Here is a 17,648-nt window from a genome sequence, read left to right as displayed (position 1 = left end):
CCCCCCTGCGCCGTCAGAGCACAGAGCCCCCTCCCGCCGCCCCCCTGCGTCATCAGAGCAAGAGCTGCTTCCTCGTCCTTGACTTTCACTGTCACACATGGCTCTGGTGGGTGACCATGCCCAAGGCTTTTCCACTGAAAACCCCCGCAACTGTGCCAGCCCTTCGCTTCTGGCACCCGCGCCCCCTTCATCACTCAAACTCCCAAAAGAGTAACAGGCTGTGTCCACCTCCTCCTCCAGGTACCCGCACCGTCCTCACACGCACCTCATCTACCCCGTGAGCAGGGCTCTGCCTCCACCTCTGACCTCACCCTAGAGGACCTTAGCCAGCAAGTCCAGCGATGCCGCTGTCCCGATCTCCCTCCACCCCCCCCACCCCCCACCGTCCGTAAGCTCACACACTCTCCTTGAAATTCTACCCCCCGGTGGTTCTGGAGACAGGGAAAGTTTCTGGCTCTGTCTCTATCTTCCTTGATTTCTCTTTTTTTCTAGGAGGTTCTGCAAGGACCCTAGACCCTGACAGTCCCCTACGTTTGCAAATGCTGCAGTATCTGTATAGGCTCCGAACTGTCTCCTAAATCACGATTCAAGCAGGAGACTCTTTCTTACAGATGGATGAATGTCACCAGTTAAGCTCTTCAATAACTTTTGCTAAAGTTTAACTCTCACTTGATGATCATTTTCCACAAAGAAAGCAAAGAAAAATTTAAATAGCTTAAAAAGAATTATCGCCCCTATAATGACAAGTAAGAAAAAAATCAGGATGCTGAGTCATTTGCTCAACTCACTCACAAGCCAGGTGGTTCCTCCCACGGCAGCCAACGCCAAGTCATGTCTCAATACATTTTAAAATGACTGCAAGTCACTAACCTTCTGCGATTCTTAAGAAACATCAGTGTCACAGTCTGTCAGGTCCCTCAAATGAATACACCCAAATATTAACGAGCCACCACCCTCCTTCCAAACCGCCTCCTGTGGTTTTGAGTCTTGTCAGTAATGTGACTGCCACTCTCCTAGGTACCGAGTTCTAACCTTAGGAATGATATTCTACTCTTTCTTCCCTCTAGCCTGCCACTAAGCTACAGGCTCCTGGAGGCGCGACCACGAGCTATACCCACCCAGTCATACTGTCCACGCAGCCATGACACGCCCTTGTATACACACGACAGTGCTGAGCAGAGCTGTGACCTGGGGAACGTCCTACCTGTGGTGTAGGGGAGCCCCTCTCAGCCCCGTCTGGTCCAGTTCAGCTCTCAAGGCTTCCAGGGTTAGTACGAGCTGATCCTACAAAACAGCAAATGGCATAACACATGTTGCTTCCAGGATATAAAATGACTTGCATCAAAATGTGCTCAAATGCTGAACAAAACCGTAACAGGTTACATTAGCAGTTATAAAATCCAAACATTTTAATTCTGAGAAAATGTTCTCCAAGAGTCCTATAGCAAACATAAACGCTCAGACCAGTATTAACTTTATAAGCTGTAGTGAACAAAAAGTTACATCTTGGTTGTAGAAAAGCTCTCAGAAGAGAAACGCCAAGCCATTAACAATAATGAATTCTGAGACAAGCTGTACTTGGGGCAGGGGTGGGGGACACACACGCAGGATTCACTCTCCATCGCACTCGCTCCTCAGCATTGCTTCTAGCTGTCTACACCAAGCACACATCCACTCATGTGCCACCCCTACTCCCAACGCCACTTCCTCACAGGGCAAAGCGACAAGGCAGACTGCCAGAGTTTCTGAGTCAACGGACAGCCTTCCTGCTCTGCGCTGTGGGCCACAGCTGCCACTCACCTCATGTGGCTACTGAGCGCCTGGGACGGGCCACCCCAAAGCGCCAAGTGCTGTGACCAGAAACCACACCGCAGGTTTCAAAGACTCAGGTGGAGAGAAGAACGTAAAGCAGCTCATTCGTTTTTAGAGCAATTATACGATAAGATGACATTCTGATTACATAGGGTAGAACACAATACAATTAACTTCACCTGTTTCTTTCTACTGTTTTAAATGTGGCTACTAGGAAATGTTAGATTACACATGTGGCTCTTATTATCTTTCTGATGGACGGCACTGTTCCAGATGAAAGGCTCCTGCTTTGTTTCAGCTTTCAGATGAACCCAGAAAGGACTCAGAATTCTGAAGCACACACACCTGCTGGACTCGAAATCCATGTAAAACGCAAACGCCTTCAACACACAAATCCCGGAGTGCTATACATGTTATAGCAGTGGACTAGCCATAAAGAAAATGTAACTCAACTTCTGCTAAACAGCTGTAATAATTATAATAACAATGAACCCAGCTCAATTCAGCTCTTAACAGATTTCTAAACAATCTAGAGATTGAAGCACCTTATCATGTTGCATTTCTTCTAATTGCTTTTTTGCATTTTCAACTTCTCGTAGGAGGGAATTCTGAAAAAGATATAAATAGCCTTTTAGTGTTAATTCTTAAAAATGTTCCACGTACTATAGGACGGCTACAGTTCAGTCTGAAACAGTGAAGCACGGCGGGAAGGAATGGGCCACGTGAACATACTAATGGGCAGATCACACTCCCAGGGTGAACTGCGATCCAGGAGGCCAGATGACACCTTTTAATCATAACCTGTACATATAAAATTTCCTTCTTCACCGACTGATTTTCTAGATGTAAGGAGGTCAAGTTCATGGGGTAAGTTAAACTGGTTTATACCGGCTTTCAGCTTTTGCAGTTCAGTGGTCACTCGGGAAACCGGCACAAGTTTCACATGCAAAATTCAAATCTGAGACAAAAATAGTCCTACCTTAAGGCCGGCCCGCAGATCAGGGAGGAAGTGAGGTAACTGCCCTATGTGGTCTCTAGTAATGCATTTCATCGTGGGTTTTGTGTAAAATGAAACGTGCCACATAATTAGTGGTAACCACTGGTCTCTCCCAAGCAAGCATCAGCCCAGGTGCCAATCTCAGGGAAGATTCTTGGGCCTCATCTCTAGGGCACTGGTGCAGTCAGGACAGGTTTTTTATCAAACCCGAACCAAAGTGTCGCCCATCAGAGCTTCTCTGACATAGATTCTCGGCTACTCCTTTACTCTGGTTACAGCTACAGTAGTTCCATGATGAGCAGCAAGAGTCCAGGCTTAGACATTTTCCAAACCAAATGAAAAGAGAGAAGGCTGGAGTTGGAATATGAGAACGCTTGTTTTTAGATGGTTAAATCTTTTATATTACATCACACACAAGAGACAGAAATAAACCTCTAATGCAAGAGCAATGAAGGGGTGAGGGTGGACCTAGAAAATTCTGGCGCAGGGGCTGATAAACTCGGCCCGCCAGTGGCACACAACCACGTCCATTCCTTTACGGATTGCCTGTGGCTGCTTTCATGCTACTTAACTGATCAGCATGAACTTCTTCTACTCAATTACTCACGACTGGTAAACGCCTAAGATATTTACTACGTGGCTGGCCCGCTATGGAAACAGTTCTCTAACTCTTGTTCTGCAGAGTAAGAATGACAGGCAATTTCCCACACGCACAGCCTGGGCGAGGACGTAGCCCCTGGCGCCCCTTTTGCAAAGGGGCCTTCGGGGACGGTGTGCGAGCGCACCTTGTCTTCCAGAGCTGCCATTCTCTCTTTAAGATGGAGCTGAAGCCGCTCGTTGGATTCTGAAAGCAGCTTGTCAACAGTGTCTGATAAACGTTTATTGTGTTCTTCGTTCATTTTTTCTCTCTGCCTTGCCTAAAATAGGAAAAACAAAAACTTACAAACTTCAAGAACAAGTATGGTCATTATTTTAAAAGCGCCAAGGAGCGATGACGTGACTGGCCTATGCCCTGGCTCCCCAGGCTGCCCCTCCCACTGCCATCTCCGGTGGACTCTGCACCGTCACCAGAACCGACTGGATCACCAGAGCTGACTGCAGGTGCAGAGAAAGGTCCCTCCCACTGCTTCTGTTCCACAAAGCACCCAGGGGGCCTCATTAGTGTCACCAACCATTAACTGTCTGATGGACTCAAGGAGCAGATTTACACGCAGAAAACAAGCACATTTTAAAGGGGATCAGCTTACACACACACTGGAGGGGGAACTTCCCAGCATGTAAACAGAAGCTTGAATCTGGATTAAGGGGGTAAAATGAATTCAACTTATAAAGCAAAAGGTAAAAAATTTCATTTTGGGAAAAAAAACAGTGGAGACAGACATGTCTTTCACATGTTTTTCTTTATACTCTTAACATCACCTGAATTCTTTGTAATGATAATTTATACTAAAAAACTAGAAATAATTACCGCAAGTAATTTTTAAATGTAATAAAATTGGTAAGTCTGTGTTCTATAAAACTAGCATCAACTTCATGGTTTCAAAAGCTTATTTTCACCCCACACCCTGAATGAACACAGAAGAAAAGTGGAGGGGACAGAAAGTGCTGACAGGCAGCACACATCAGGGCAGGTCCCCTCGGCGGGTCTCCCTGTTCTCCTAGGTTGTTGGAAGCACTAAATACAAAGCGCTCAGAATCACGCCCAAAACACAGCGACCACCACCATCTAGAAGAGGCCCGGCTCACCGTACGATAAGGCTGTCAGCATCCAAATTAAAAAAAAAAAATGTATTTATTTATTTTTGGCTGTGTTGGGTCTGTTGCTGCGCGTGGGCTTCCTCTAGTCGCGGCGAGCGGGGGCTGCTCTCGGTTGCGGTGCGCGGGCTTCTCACTGCGGTGGCTCCTCTTGTTGCGGAGCGCGGGCTTCAGTAGTTGTGGCACGTGGGCTCAGTAGTTGTGGCTCGCGGGCTCTAGAGCGCAGGCTCAGTAGTTGTAGCGCAAGGGCTTAGCTGCTCTGCGGCATGTGGGATCTTCCCGGACCAGGGCTCGAACCCACGTCCCCTGCACTAGCAGGTGGGTTCTTAACCACTGTGCCACCAGGGAAGTCCCTCAAATATTTTTAAAGCAAAACCACTTAAAAGTTTGCTTTGAATTGCCTTAGTCATAAACTGCATCCCTATTGCAACGAGTTCTGGAAGTAATGAAGTGCACCCCTCAAGCGGTCAGAGTCCAATTCTCCGCCTAAGAGGGGAGGGCGCATGCCTGTGTCGGGGGCAGGGGCGCCTGGCATGCAGATCTCTTGATGGGAGGCAGACGCTTTCCTTCCTGGAAGCTCACATTTGATGCTCTGCAGTCCAGGCCCAGGAACGCCGCTTTCTGGTGGTGACAATACTGATGTCGCACGCCTGGACCTGGGGCCACCGCTCGCTCTATTTCCTGGAGGTTCCATCTCGCCGTGTGACCAAATCTTCCAGGAAAGCTCCCTCAGGACTCAGCTGATGTGAGCCTCCACCACCACGCTTTCCCGATGCTCCTTTTTACCCCATCTCCGAGCACAGGAGTTTTCCTCCTGCTCAGGAACGGCCATCCCTACGTCTACCTTTGTGTCTGGAACAATACTTTGGGGTTCAGGACAGCGATCAGGCCCGTGACCGGAATCTGGGACTCCAGTGCCACACCCCAGGCAAGCAGACCCAACGCCTAGGACGCTGTGCCTTAAGTGGCATGGGCACCCCGGGCTGGCACCTCAGGCTTGTTTGAGGGAGGCCCGTAAGGTCCCACCTGTACCTGGAGCAGCTCCCGCAATAGGCTGGTCAGAGCGGCAGGCGGCCTCCTCCCCCCTACACACCGCCTGCGGGCAAGCACGTGGTGGGTGCGCCAATCAGCAGACAGCGCGCAGATGAGGCCGCACACTGAGTGCACACGGCGGTGGGCGGGGGGAGCAGCCCCAGGCCCGGCCCGGCGCTCGGCCTCTCTGCCCGGACACGTACCCGCTGCAGCTCCTGGTGCTTCTCCTCCAACTGGGCCTCCATCTGGCGCAGCCTCTCCTCGATGTTGCCGTGTCTCTCCTCGGCCTGCCAGCAAAGGATGGTGTCAGTTCAGCTCACAGTTGCCCTTTCCTGACAACACGCGGGGTACGACTGCAGCAGCAACAAGCAGGACGTGCTGTGCGTGGACTACGCATCCCGTGCTCAGTGGAAGGCACGCGCTGACGCCTGCTCGCACGTCCTGCGTGGCCCCATGCGTGACCCCGGGAGGCAATTCACCCTCTCGGGCAGGTGACTGAGGCGTGACGGGCGCTGGCAATCAACTTGTGAGAGAAGCTGTGCTCCCCCACCCCAGGTCCCACACCCGGGGGCTGTGTTTCGCCCCGGCCTCAGACTGCTCTGGGTGAGTCAGCACAGGAAGCAGGAAGCGGCAGGCACAGTCAAGAGCGATGTACACGTTCTACCTCCCTAACCTGGGAGGTAAGTTCGAACAGTTTAGCTTCCTTAGTGGCCGAGTTTCCAGCAGACAAAAGGTCAGACTACAAGGCCAACCAGGGACAGGAGAGATGACAGGGGAGAAAAGAAACCGAGACTTTAAATGCAGATCATGAAGGAAAAGGAGCGCTTCTGTTACAGCTGTTAGCAATGAACTTGCTCTAAGGAAGGTCTGCGAGCACCTGACGCCATCTGCCCACCCCGGGTCTGTCCGGCCCCCTCAGCAGCTCACTAAGCTCCAGGCAGGCAACACAGAACTCCTGACGGATGCACCAGGGCCTCTGGGCCTGGCCAGCGCCTACTGGCAGTGCAGGACCATATGCCTGAAAGACTGGGCCGGTGGCCGGTTGTGCGCTTCCTCCCCGCCATGTGGACGAGCCGCCCCCAGCGCCGCTGCGTCACCGGGACACCCCCTCTCACCTGCCGGCTCTCCAGGGACGGTGAGGCTGTGAGGGCAGGGACCGGGCCTGGCACATGCCCCACCATGATGTGTTGAACCAGTGAATGAATAAAGACTCAAAAACTTGTTTACTACGAAGTTACTTTGGCGGTCTTCGACAGAGAATGGGATTTTCCTACTTCTGAGAAAAACTACCCTGCTCTTCCCCAAAGCTTCTGCCCTAACCTTGGAGCTGCTGACTTGAGTAGCTCCAAGCAGCGGTGACTCTGAGCTGAAGCACCCTGGGGACACACAGAACACATCTGACAAAACTGGAGGGAAAAGAATGTGGGGATGACACAAAAGCAGGGATAATGTCTGACATTCAAACTTGCTCCAGTCTCAGACAGTACAGCACTGAAAACAAGTCTGAGCTGCTTGGTGGATTTAGGGGCGCTGACAAGACCACAACGATAAGGCACGTGAACAAATCACCCTCAACACCCAACTCCGGCGTCTGCCCCACAAGGAGACCCAGGGCAGCACCTTGGAGAGCGCGGCCACCCGCTGGGCCAGCTCCGCCTCCACCTCGGGGAGGGTCTCCGCTCTCCGCAGGGTCTGCTGCAGCTTCTGCTCCGCCAGCTCCAGGCGCTCTTGCAACTGGCGGTTTTTATCCTCAGTCTACAAAATGAGAGCAAAGCGTCAACACGGGCGAATGGTTCAGCCATTTCCGTTTTCAATCGTCTAATAAGTCCGTTCCGAGGGGGGCACAGCTGTTTTGCCAGCTGCCTCACAGTGAAGTTTTTCTTTCTGTGAAGAGCGCACACCCACTTTCTTGGGCTTGACTTCAACGTGCAAAACACCTCTTGCCAAAAGTATCTGCTCTTCCTAAATACCTCCAAAGAAGTCTTAAAACACACACACACACACACACACACACACAAGTTCCTATACATGAAAGCAAACCCGTTTTCGGTAGGAGCTTATTTATTCTTATTGACAAGTTAAGGAAAGAAGGGTTCAGTACTAACCCTTCTTAAAACATCATCAGAATCATCATTTGAAGGGAACCTTACTGACAACAGGCTGCCACGGGCATGTAAGCCAAAATACAGCGTTCATCTCCTTTGAAATCCAGACCTGCTAAGAGTGGGCCTAAGGGAATACTGGTCAAGTTTTAGCTTTGTAAACGTAGGGTCATTCTTTTAGAAAATCCTCTTACTCTGAAAAATTTTCAATGTAGAAAATTTAGACAGATTTTTCTTTCTTTAGAAAAGGGAACATGTTAAATCATCTGTAAGCTCAGCTCCTGAGAGGCTAACGCTTGTTTCTGTGCAGCTCTCTTGTTTTCTGTGTGCATATATCTCTACGCACATATACAAACAACAGGTTATGCTTCAAAACCCTCAGAAAATAACAGCGCATGGTGCGTAGTATTTTCTGATCTGCCTGTTAAAGTCATTATTTTGAACATTTAATGCTCTTAATTAGCATCCACACCGTAAGTTTTAATGGCTTTCTAGTATTTTATTTTTATTCTGGGGCCAATGATACACTTCATAACACACCAGACAAACTCACTTTGTTTTCCAGAAGCCCGGTTTGGTTTCCCTAGTTAACTCTTGGTTATCTGAGACCACACGGAAACAGGAGCAAGTGAGGCGAACCGAACCACAGGAGGCACAGACCTTACTACTCAGACTGCGTCTCTCAATCTGCCATTTACCACACTGACCCCAGTTACCAACAGGCAGCCAGCTGCCTTGAAGTTCTTTGCCACTCTCTGCTCTTTTGGTAAAAATGCTAACAGGCAACAAGAGTCAGGAGTGCAGCTCCACAAAATGGCTGAACCAAATCCTAAAAAATGAAAACCTGTAAATTGCAGTCACCCACAATTTTTTTTAAATTTATTTTATTCTACTACAGTTGATCTACGATGTACACCACACTTCTGAACATAATACTCTAAGATCATAAAAACTTTACCCTGGGACTTGATTTCCAACATGGAAGTCACAGGAAAAGGTCTTCCCCCGTTCATTAGTAAGTAATTAATAAAACCCAGACAAAATTCGATAAAAACCACTACCTGTCGATGCATAGACTCCTTATTTGCAATTTCATTTTCCAGTTTATCGTTGAGGTCGTGCACAGAGGTGGCTTCACGCTGTGCTGCGAGGTAGCGTTTCTCGAGAGTAGTGACTCTCTCTTCCATGTCTTCCTTCTGGGCCATGGCCTATGTCGGGCATTTCAGAGGGAGAGAAGGGAAGTAACCAATACGTAACAGACGGGTGTACTCAGAGAGAGAACAAACTGGGCTCAATCCTAAGTTTCAAATCAAATATAAAATTACTGTCCTCAAAATTAAATTGACAGACATGCCAGTTTTCTCCGATGTGAATGAAAACGCACCTACCTCAAAGATCATAAATATTCCCCAAGTAATTCGCACTCATCTGTCTTTTTATCTATTTTTAAAATATTTATTTATTTTGACTGCACTGGGTTTAAGTTGCGAAACGCAGGATCTTTGTTGCGGCATGTGAATTCTTAGTTGTGGCGTGCGGGAACTACTTCCCCGACCAGGGATCGAACCCTGGACCCCTGCGTTGGGAGCACGGAGTCTTACCCACTGGCCCACCAGGGAAATCCCAGCACTCATCTGTCTTAATGCTATGTCTGGCCACTCAGTTTACCAAGTTTATCCTTTTCTACATAACATTACCAAAAAAAAGAGAAAAAGTATAATAAAATATCCTGTTATTGCAGGAATTCCAGGAGGGGGAAGGTATCTGCCATGAAGACAGGACCTCTGTTTGCCTCACGATACAGGTGGAGATACAACAGTGAGATATGTGTCTCATTTTCTTGGGTAAAAGTTGGATGAAATCTCATCCAATTACCACAGAATTAAAGTAATAATATTAACAAATGGAAACAGAACTCAAAGTTTAATACAACTGGGGACTTCCCTGGTGGCCTGGTGGTTAGGAATATGCCTGCCAGTGCAGGGGACGTGGGTTTGATCCCTGGTCCGGGAAGATCCCACGTGCCGTGGAGCAACTAAGCCCATGCGCCACAACTACCGAGCCTGCGCTCTAGAGCCTGCGAGCCACAACTACTGAGCCCGTGCTCCACAACTACGGAGCCTGCGCTCTAGAGCCTGTGAGCCACAGTGCCACAACTACTGAGCCTGCGCTCCACAACTATGGAGCCTGCGCTCTAGAGCCTGCGAACCACAACTACTGAGCCCGTGCGCCACAACTACTGAAGCCCGCGCGCCTAGAGCCGTGCTCCGCAACAAGAGAAGCCACTGCAATGAGAAGCCCACGCATCGCAACAGGAGTAGCCCCCGCTTGCCGCAACTAGAGAAAGCTCGCGTGCAGCAACGAAGACCCAACGCAGCCAAAAATAAAATGGAAAACAAACAAAAGAAGTTTCATACAACTGGAAGCAGCCTTCTAAAGCCTAATTCTTCTAAAGCAAAATTATATTACACAGTATCAAACGCTGAAACTAGGACCTGAACTTTCTGCTACTGCAATTCCCGTCCCCAGCTAAAAATCCGCTTCAGGTCCCTCCCTGTTCACTAAGTAGCCAATATTAGCAAAGTCTTAATATTAAAAGTGGCAAGTCTTAAAATTTTCGTTTTCAAAATTCTCTGCATGTTAAACTCTGCCACCTCACCTCCTCCTGTTGCCAAAGAATAATGTAGACAGGTTATATAGATACATGCAAAGATCTGTTTTGAACTCTTACATAAAATTACGCACACCAAGCTACTAAACAGAATGTACACCTGTTCTACATACACGTGAAAGGGGTTCTCTCTGCGGTGGTCTCACGAGGTGTGGGGGAGGGGGTAGGAGCTGTCTGTTTACAAAGGAGAGGTTACGCTAACAGGAGGAGGTGCCAGGGAAGGCACCCAGCGCTCATTTGTTTTTAGTGACAGCGGGCTAGTTCCTCATAAATCATGCCACACGCAGAAACGTCTGCCAGAGATGCACACATTTCTACGTATTTTTACAGCATGAGCCTGATGACCCAAGTGTGAACAAATGCCACTCTGTCTGACCACCACCATCAATATCGTACATTCCCCTCAAGGCGCGGAACATCAGAAAACTAGAAACACAGCCGACAGTGCCGCCCTGGCAGAGCCCACAGCCCATGCTCGCGTCTCTCCGAGAGAACTACCGCCGCAGAGGCCACCACGCTCGCTCGAAGTGTATCAAAAGGAAATCTGAGCATGATCAGGAATACATTCGACAGCCTAGGACTTATAGGAACGAGGAGTCCACACCCAGGGCAGTACAGCCACAGCAGCACAGCAGGAAGGGCCGGCTTCGTGTCCGTGCCGCTGCCAACGGACCAGCTGGACCAGGCCTCCCCTACCTTTAAAGACCTCGACACAGAAACGGGGAAGCCGCCAGTCAAAGTCTCAGGGCTCTGTTCTGTTTTGCTCTTACTCATACAGTCACCCCAAGGTTGAAGTAACTGGGAGAATAAGTGACAATCAAACCAAAACAGTCCACACGTTCAACCCCATGACAACACTGACATGGCGACTGTCACTCACTTCACGGACATCCCGTTGCAACTTTGTGTTCACTTCCTCAGATTTGATGAGGTCTTTCCTGGCCGTGTCCAGATCTTCCTCCAGCTCTGTCACGTGACTGGACAGGGCGGCCAGGCGCTCCTTCATCTGGCTCTGCTCCCTTGACTGCTTGTCTATGACTTCCTGGAGCTCAATCACTTTAGCCAGGTCTTCCTCGTGGCTTAGAGAACCATCAGAAGATCTCTAATGGGGGGAAAGAACCCTTAAACAGCCTTGTTTGCTGAGGGAGGAAATAAAGCACTTCTGGGAAGTCAGTAAGGTCAAAGCTGCCTTCTGCACGCTGTGGGTTCACACAACTTTCACGGCCGCTCGGGCCGAAGTGGTGCGTTGGCGACAGGTTCCCAACACGCGTGCACAGACTGGACGGGTGGGACGAGAACCACACAGAGGGGACCAGGGACTTGCCTTTCCGTTCGCGCTCGGCGTGTTCTCTTGCTCGTGGTTTATGTCAAGCACCCCGTCCGTTAGTGTCTTTTTCTGGTTATTCTGTTCTTTAAGAATCATTAGCTAAAAGCAAACAATTGAATGAGAGTAAAGAAATAAGTAAAGACAGCAAAACTCCATTTGGAAAAACACAACTGAAAAGAAAACACATGGTGATGTTATCCATCCTGAATATAACCAGGTCATTAAAGTCAGAATTTACCTTCTACTGGAGACATGGGTACTTAAGAGATTCTGCAACTCCGAAATAAAAGTCTAGTTTACTAATCATTAAAATGACCCATATGGGCTGGTCCTCAATCAGAAAGATAAGTAACATCTGATATCTACTACTACAGTCTTCGTACTTTTTTAAAATGAAGGGATTAAGAATTAGGAACCCTCAGGTGGAACCGTGTGGCGATCTATCACGCTTACCTCCTTATGTGTGGCACCTAATTCTTCTTCTAACAAACTACACCTTTCAAGTGCTACTCGTAACCGTTCTCTCACCTGAAAACAAAAGGGATTCAGTTAGTGTGTGTGTGTATATGTGCAGATATGTTAATTCAATTCTTATTGCATAGCTATCCTAGTAGACTATTAGTGTAATATAACATAATAGAATACCTTTAATGTCTTTCGTCGATCTTAACGTCAAGAAAACCGGCTTGCTAATAGCTTTAAAATTTCACCCTAAATAAATTCTATTACCCAATTCCTAATAGCCACTTGATACACAGGATATAATAAATCTTGAGACATTTATGCCAACTAATACTTTTTAACCATGTAGAACTCTGGCTTCTTATAGAAAAACCGTGTTTACAAGAATTCAAGAAGCTCAAAAGTCAACTAAAGTTGCACAAACACCTGCGTTGTCCGCCAAATGACGCAGCACGTGTACAAACCCGGAACTGCCGTGTGGCGGCAGTACCTTCTCATCCAGGGCTTTGTGGTGCTCGAATAACGACTTCAGTGCTTTAAGCACTTCCACCTCGCTGGACACGCCTGCCGGGGACTGCGCCTGCCGCTTCACCACCGTCATCCTGAGGGACCGCTCGTGCCGCGAGACCAGGCACTCCAGATGTTCCAGCAGCAGCTGCAGGGCAAGGCCAAGGTGAGCACGGTTTACAGAGCACTTTCAATCTCATATTTGAATCTGGGGCAATAACTCCTTTCAATCTCACACTAAAGCCAAAACCGTGTGAAGACAGGCCTGAGTCCCTCTGGTTCTGTCTGAAGTCAGAGAGAACTTCCCTGGCGGTCCAGGGGTTAGGACTGCGTGCTTCCACTGCAGGGAGCGTGGGTTCGATCCCTGTTCAGGGAACTAAGACCCGCCCCCCCCGCTTGCCGTGCGGCGTGGCCAAAAAATAATAAATAAATAAAGTTAGAGAAATTCCCCCTCGAATGTATTAAAATTGCATTAACTCTCATCATAAATTTCAAGCAAGGTATGAGAACCCCGAACTGATCAACCCCAGTCCACTCAGTGGGAAAATGTCGAAAATGTGTTTAAAGACAGACAGAGTGGATCATCTTCTGAGTTTAAAGACAGCAACACGGAGCCCAGTCGTGACCCCAAGGCAAATGTTAACACAGAGAATCCCCTACTAACCCTGGTGTTGTTCCTTTCTGCTTTCAGTTCAGCAATTTCTTCTTCTCTTTCGAGGAGCTGTTCCCTGCATACATTTAGTTCTTTAGTAAGTGCTGCAAACTCCTAGAAAACAGTTAAATAAGTAAATAGATATAAATATAAATACAAAAGAGAGCGAGAGAGTGTCTCTAAAGGCCAATTCCCGTCAAGCCTCCCCAGGCTTCACACAGAGACAACTCCCGCCCTGGGATAAGCGGGGCCTCTCTGACCCTCCAGAGAACGAGGGGTCCACCGAGCAGCCCAAGACCACACAGAACACCACAACTCCGACCAACCTTCACCCCTCCACCCCCGAGCCTGGCACGCACACGGCGGGGAAGGGAATCCAAGCCTGCCTTCTCAAGACCCAGGGAAGTCCGAGATACTTTCCTGAACGTAAATCCTAATGCCAAAGTGGATAAAGATTTTTTTAAATGACTCACAGGCGTGTGACCTAGAACCACTAGGGAGAGTAAAGAAAAAAGGTCTAGAAGGCAACAGGCTTTGGAGTGTCCCCCGGGAAAAAGGCTAATGGTACCCCAAGGCCAGCCTGTTAGCCTGACCCCACTGAAGTCATCCAGACAGTCAATAAACTGGTTAAAATGGTAAATTTATGTTGTATATATTTCACCACAATTTACACAGGTGCGCGCGCGCACGTATACACGGTGCTGTTTGGAGACAAGGCTGCTCCAGAGAGCATCAATCAGCTACAGAACGTGAACAACTCTTTACTTCAGTACTTCAGCGCAGACCTGCAAACACGAAGACATCCCAGGAACGCTGGACAGAAATAATCCAACGTGTCTTCAAACCTGACCAAGATTCTGAAGATACATCTTCAGAGACCTGGCCGGCAGCATCGGCACTGGGCTTTGTGGCTGGGAAGCAGGAAGGGCGGGGCAGCCACGTGGACAACGTCTCCTCTCCCTGTCCTGGCAGCAAGCTCTTTCCCTTCCTGAGTTTCTGAGATTTCTTTCAGATGTGCCCATGTTAATTACACTGACTAGCTGATTCCTCTGGTAAATAACTAGCTGACTGTCAGATCATCTAATGTCTAACATCAGGGAGAGGTTTCCATCTAATTACTAAGATCCTGTATGAGAAACACTCTTCCCGCTACAGGTGAGAGGAAGCCTGACTCAGACTAGCCTAGGCTGAGAGGCAGTTGCTACTCGTGAGGGTCAAAGGCAGGGCTGGCTCTAAGGTCGTCTGAATTCAGGGCCCTGGATTTTTCTTTTCTTTTTCTGTCCCCCTCTGCACTGCAGTCTGAGTCAGTTTCATGAAGAAAATGCCTGTCACTAAATGTCTTTGATTATGTCCAGCCCGAAGTTCATCGTCCTAACATGTTTCTCACTGACTGGATTTCAAGTTGTTTCTTGGCCAGGCCCTCCTGCTCTTGTTTCATTTTTGTCTCTTCTTGTCCTATGATTTCTAGTTGCTCTTCAGGGATGTTAGCTCAGGTCTGAAGCACCTGAAGCACACTTCTCTGACGGTTTTGCCAGGCCCCATCCGCGACTCTCACATGGAGTCAAGGCACGGCTGCATTAGGAGCGGGCTCTGGGAGGGTCTCTCAGCGTGAGATCTTCGTGTTGTGGGACCTGGGTTCCAGCTCCCCTCGAGTAGGAGGTGACGCTGTTGGTGCCGACCTCCCCCCGCCCCAGCCTAGGTCCTGTGGTTGCCCCTCTGAGTCTCCCAAGGCCTCAGGCCAGAACTACGTTTCCATGGTGACCGAGGGCCCCTGCTGCCTGCTTCCAGTACAGACAGTGCAGATCCTCTTAGAGAACCAACCACCAGACAGAGCCATGCCTTCCAGGTATTGCTTTCTACCCTCCCCGGGCCCACAACTTCCTATAAAGCCCCAATGTATAGAGGGCAGTTGGCCTCTATACGCCGAGGCCAACCCCAGCTTCAGAAAGTGAGTCTGAATCTAGTTCTAATTCGCCTCAACACTTTGGATCCTATCACCGTAACCCACGGGAGCCACGTCTCCTGTGCCACGACCGGCTCAGGGCCTGGAGCACCGCAGGCCGGGGCATCAAGCCAGCTCAAGCTCCCCACACTGGGTACCCCGCTTCTATCCTTAAGGGTATTTTCTTGTTTTGGGGGCCTGGCCATATTTTCTGGTTTATGTTTCTCTGTTTAAATTTATCTTTCCACTGCTGGGTCTGGAGAAGACATATGTCAAAGCATGAGTTTATGCTGCCATCCTAACTGGAAGTCACAATGCATCCGAGAAACGGCTGAACGCCAGGAGGTGAGCCTGGCCGCTCCCCGGGCGCTCCGACAGCACAGACAGGCAAGCGAGCTACGACCCCCGTGCTCTGCATGGGAGTCACCCAGGCCACCGTGGGAGCAGAGCGGAAGCCATCTCTGATGGGAGGTTTGCTGCCGGGATGGCCCCTGCACTGAATGGCAAGCAGGACCCAGCTGTCCAGCTGGCAAGAGCCTCGTCACGAAAGTACAGCGCTGAAGTTGGAGAAGGGCACCCGCAGGCAGGAGTAAGGTGAGGCTGGAGGTGGGCAGAGGCTAGACTAAGGTCCCGCGGACCCCGTAAGGAGTCTGTGCTTCATCCTGAAGGCTCTGGGAGCTGTCTTATTTACAGACTTTGGGGGCCCTGAACAGGGAAGGGGCCAAACTGTTCAAAGTTCCAGGCAGTGCCTGACACAAAGGATGTGCTGCTCAAAATGGGTTTGCTGGGTAAACAAAAGTCCCTGGGAGCAGGGCCGAAGCTGGGCTGGAGGAGGTTAAGAGTGAGAAGCCAGCTGAGGCCACAGCAAGAACCCTGGGGAGAAGTGAGGGTCTGACCCGAGACCAAGACTAGAGAGACGCAGAACACAGAAGAATTCTCAGGGCGAAATGCAAGGATCCCATGTGCCCCTGCTGTGGCCGTCATCAGCCTTCAAAGGGTCCTCTGGATGCTGTGCTCAGAAGAGCCTGTACGAGGGTGAGGCCAGATGTGGGGAGGCAGCCTGGCATCGGGAAAGTGCAGGAGAGGCCAGGTGAGTGAGCACACCGCGGCGGGTGGGGGGGGCAGGGCGCGCTGGAGAGTAGAGCCAGCAGGATTTGCCGACAGATCCAACAAATCTGAGAGAAATAAGGGTCCAGGACGATTCCAAGGATTCTGGCAGGAGCGAGGGAAGGATGGAGGCCCCATTCTCTAAGAAGGGAATGTCTACGGGAAGAGCAGGCTTTGAAGGGAGGTCTAAAAGTCCAGTTTCAGACAAGCTTGATTGGAGAGGTTCTAAGGCATTCAAGTGGAGCTGCACCTCCCGGTCTGGACTTCTCGGGGATGCTGGACGAGGTGGAAGAGTGATCTCATGGCACTGAGCGTGGGCGATAAAAGATGAGGCTTGAGCCCTGTGAGAAGCCAACGCTGGACGGCTTGGAAATGAGAGGCGTCAGCAAGGGCGGCCACGGGGGGCCAGGAGGGAAGGGGAACACCTCGGAGTCCAGTGCTCCAGAAGCAATGGTCACCAGGGTCAACAGCTGCTGGGAGTCATCTGACTGGCCCCTGGTGGGCGGGTCTGCTGAAATGGAGGCCAGCGGTGACCATGACCATAGCAGGTTGGGAGCCCTGGCAGGGCCGAAAGCCTGGGTGGACAGAGGGCAACAGAGGATGGGAGGAGGATGGCAGTGGGCACACTCTCATTCTTTTGAGGGACTTTGAGTTAAGAGGAGAAGAGAAATAGGGCAGTGGTTAAAGGAGACACAGGGTCAAGAGAGCCCTGCTGCAGGAGGGGACAGGGGCTCGCACGCTGACGGCCAGAGTCCAGGGGAGAGGTGGGAGCCAATGGCCACTACCCGAGCAGCCGAGAGCAGGTCAGTCAGCTGGGGCCGTGCAGAGGGTGCCTTTCCCGGGGGTGCCCAGTTCACCCACAGTCAAGGGAAAGGCACTCAAATACGTAGGCACAGATCCAGACACACAGGGAGATGTGTGGTGGGAATTTCTGGAAGTCCTCTTCTAATTTCTTCCAATCTCCCTGAGAAAACAGATGCCTTTGCACTGAGTGGAAGGGTGCACGCGGTACACTGGGGAGGGGAGGAGGGGCGGGCACCAAGTAGCCACTGAGCAGAGAGGGGGTCGGACACCAGTGCCACGACCGCGGGCATTCGGGTCCACTGCAGGCTGCCAGCGACACCCACGGACAGGGAACGGACTTAACGGGAGCGGGTTTCCGAGTACGGTGAGGTAGGGTGTGGGGTGTGGGGTGCGTGTGTGTGTGTGTGTGTGTGTGTGTGTTCACGTAGGGGGTGTGTGTGTGTGTGTGTGTGTGTGTGTGTGTGTGTGTGTGTGTGTG

At 50.2% G+C, this 17,648-nt stretch overlaps 1 protein-coding gene across 9 annotated transcripts in view; it reads right to left on the bottom strand.

Annotated features, from left to right (window-relative positions):
- The window catches only part of PPFIA1 (PPFI scaffold protein A1), a 121,728-nt gene that overhangs the window by 43,601 nt on the left and 60,479 nt on the right, over window positions 1-17,648 (bottom strand). For 7 of the 9 annotated variants that reach the window (XM_027090412.1, XM_027090410.1, XM_027090408.1 and 4 more), the window contains 11 exons: window positions 13,330-13,431; window positions 12,649-12,813; window positions 12,150-12,224; window positions 11,694-11,795; window positions 11,250-11,471; window positions 8,760-8,906; window positions 7,217-7,351; window positions 5,800-5,883; window positions 3,595-3,726; window positions 2,358-2,420; window positions 1,205-1,284 (listed from right to left, as the gene is read on the bottom strand). In XM_027090412.1, coding sequence (XP_026946213.1) covers window positions 1,205-1,284; window positions 2,358-2,420; window positions 3,595-3,726; window positions 5,800-5,883; window positions 7,217-7,351; window positions 8,760-8,906; window positions 11,250-11,471; window positions 11,694-11,795; window positions 12,150-12,224; window positions 12,649-12,813; window positions 13,330-13,431 — 1,307 coding nt within the window. Of the gene's footprint in view, window positions 1-1,204; window positions 1,285-2,357; window positions 2,421-3,594; window positions 3,727-5,799; window positions 5,884-7,216; window positions 7,352-8,759; window positions 8,907-11,249; window positions 11,472-11,693; window positions 11,796-11,934; window positions 12,123-12,149; window positions 12,225-12,648; window positions 12,814-13,329; window positions 13,432-17,648 lie in introns of those variants that run through there. The other 2 variants (XM_027090416.1, XM_027090417.1) reach the window with 2 other exon arrangements.

Source organism: Aethalodelphis obliquidens, unplaced genomic scaffold (assembly GCF_003676395.1).
Source record: "Aethalodelphis obliquidens isolate GAN/ISIS:26980383/991018 unplaced genomic scaffold, ASM367639v1 scaffold69, whole genome shotgun sequence".
NCBI lineage: Eukaryota > Metazoa > Chordata > Mammalia > Artiodactyla > Delphinidae > Aethalodelphis > Aethalodelphis obliquidens.
Note: the sequence above shows the minus strand (reverse complement) of the source record. Positions and strands in the feature narration are given on the sequence as shown.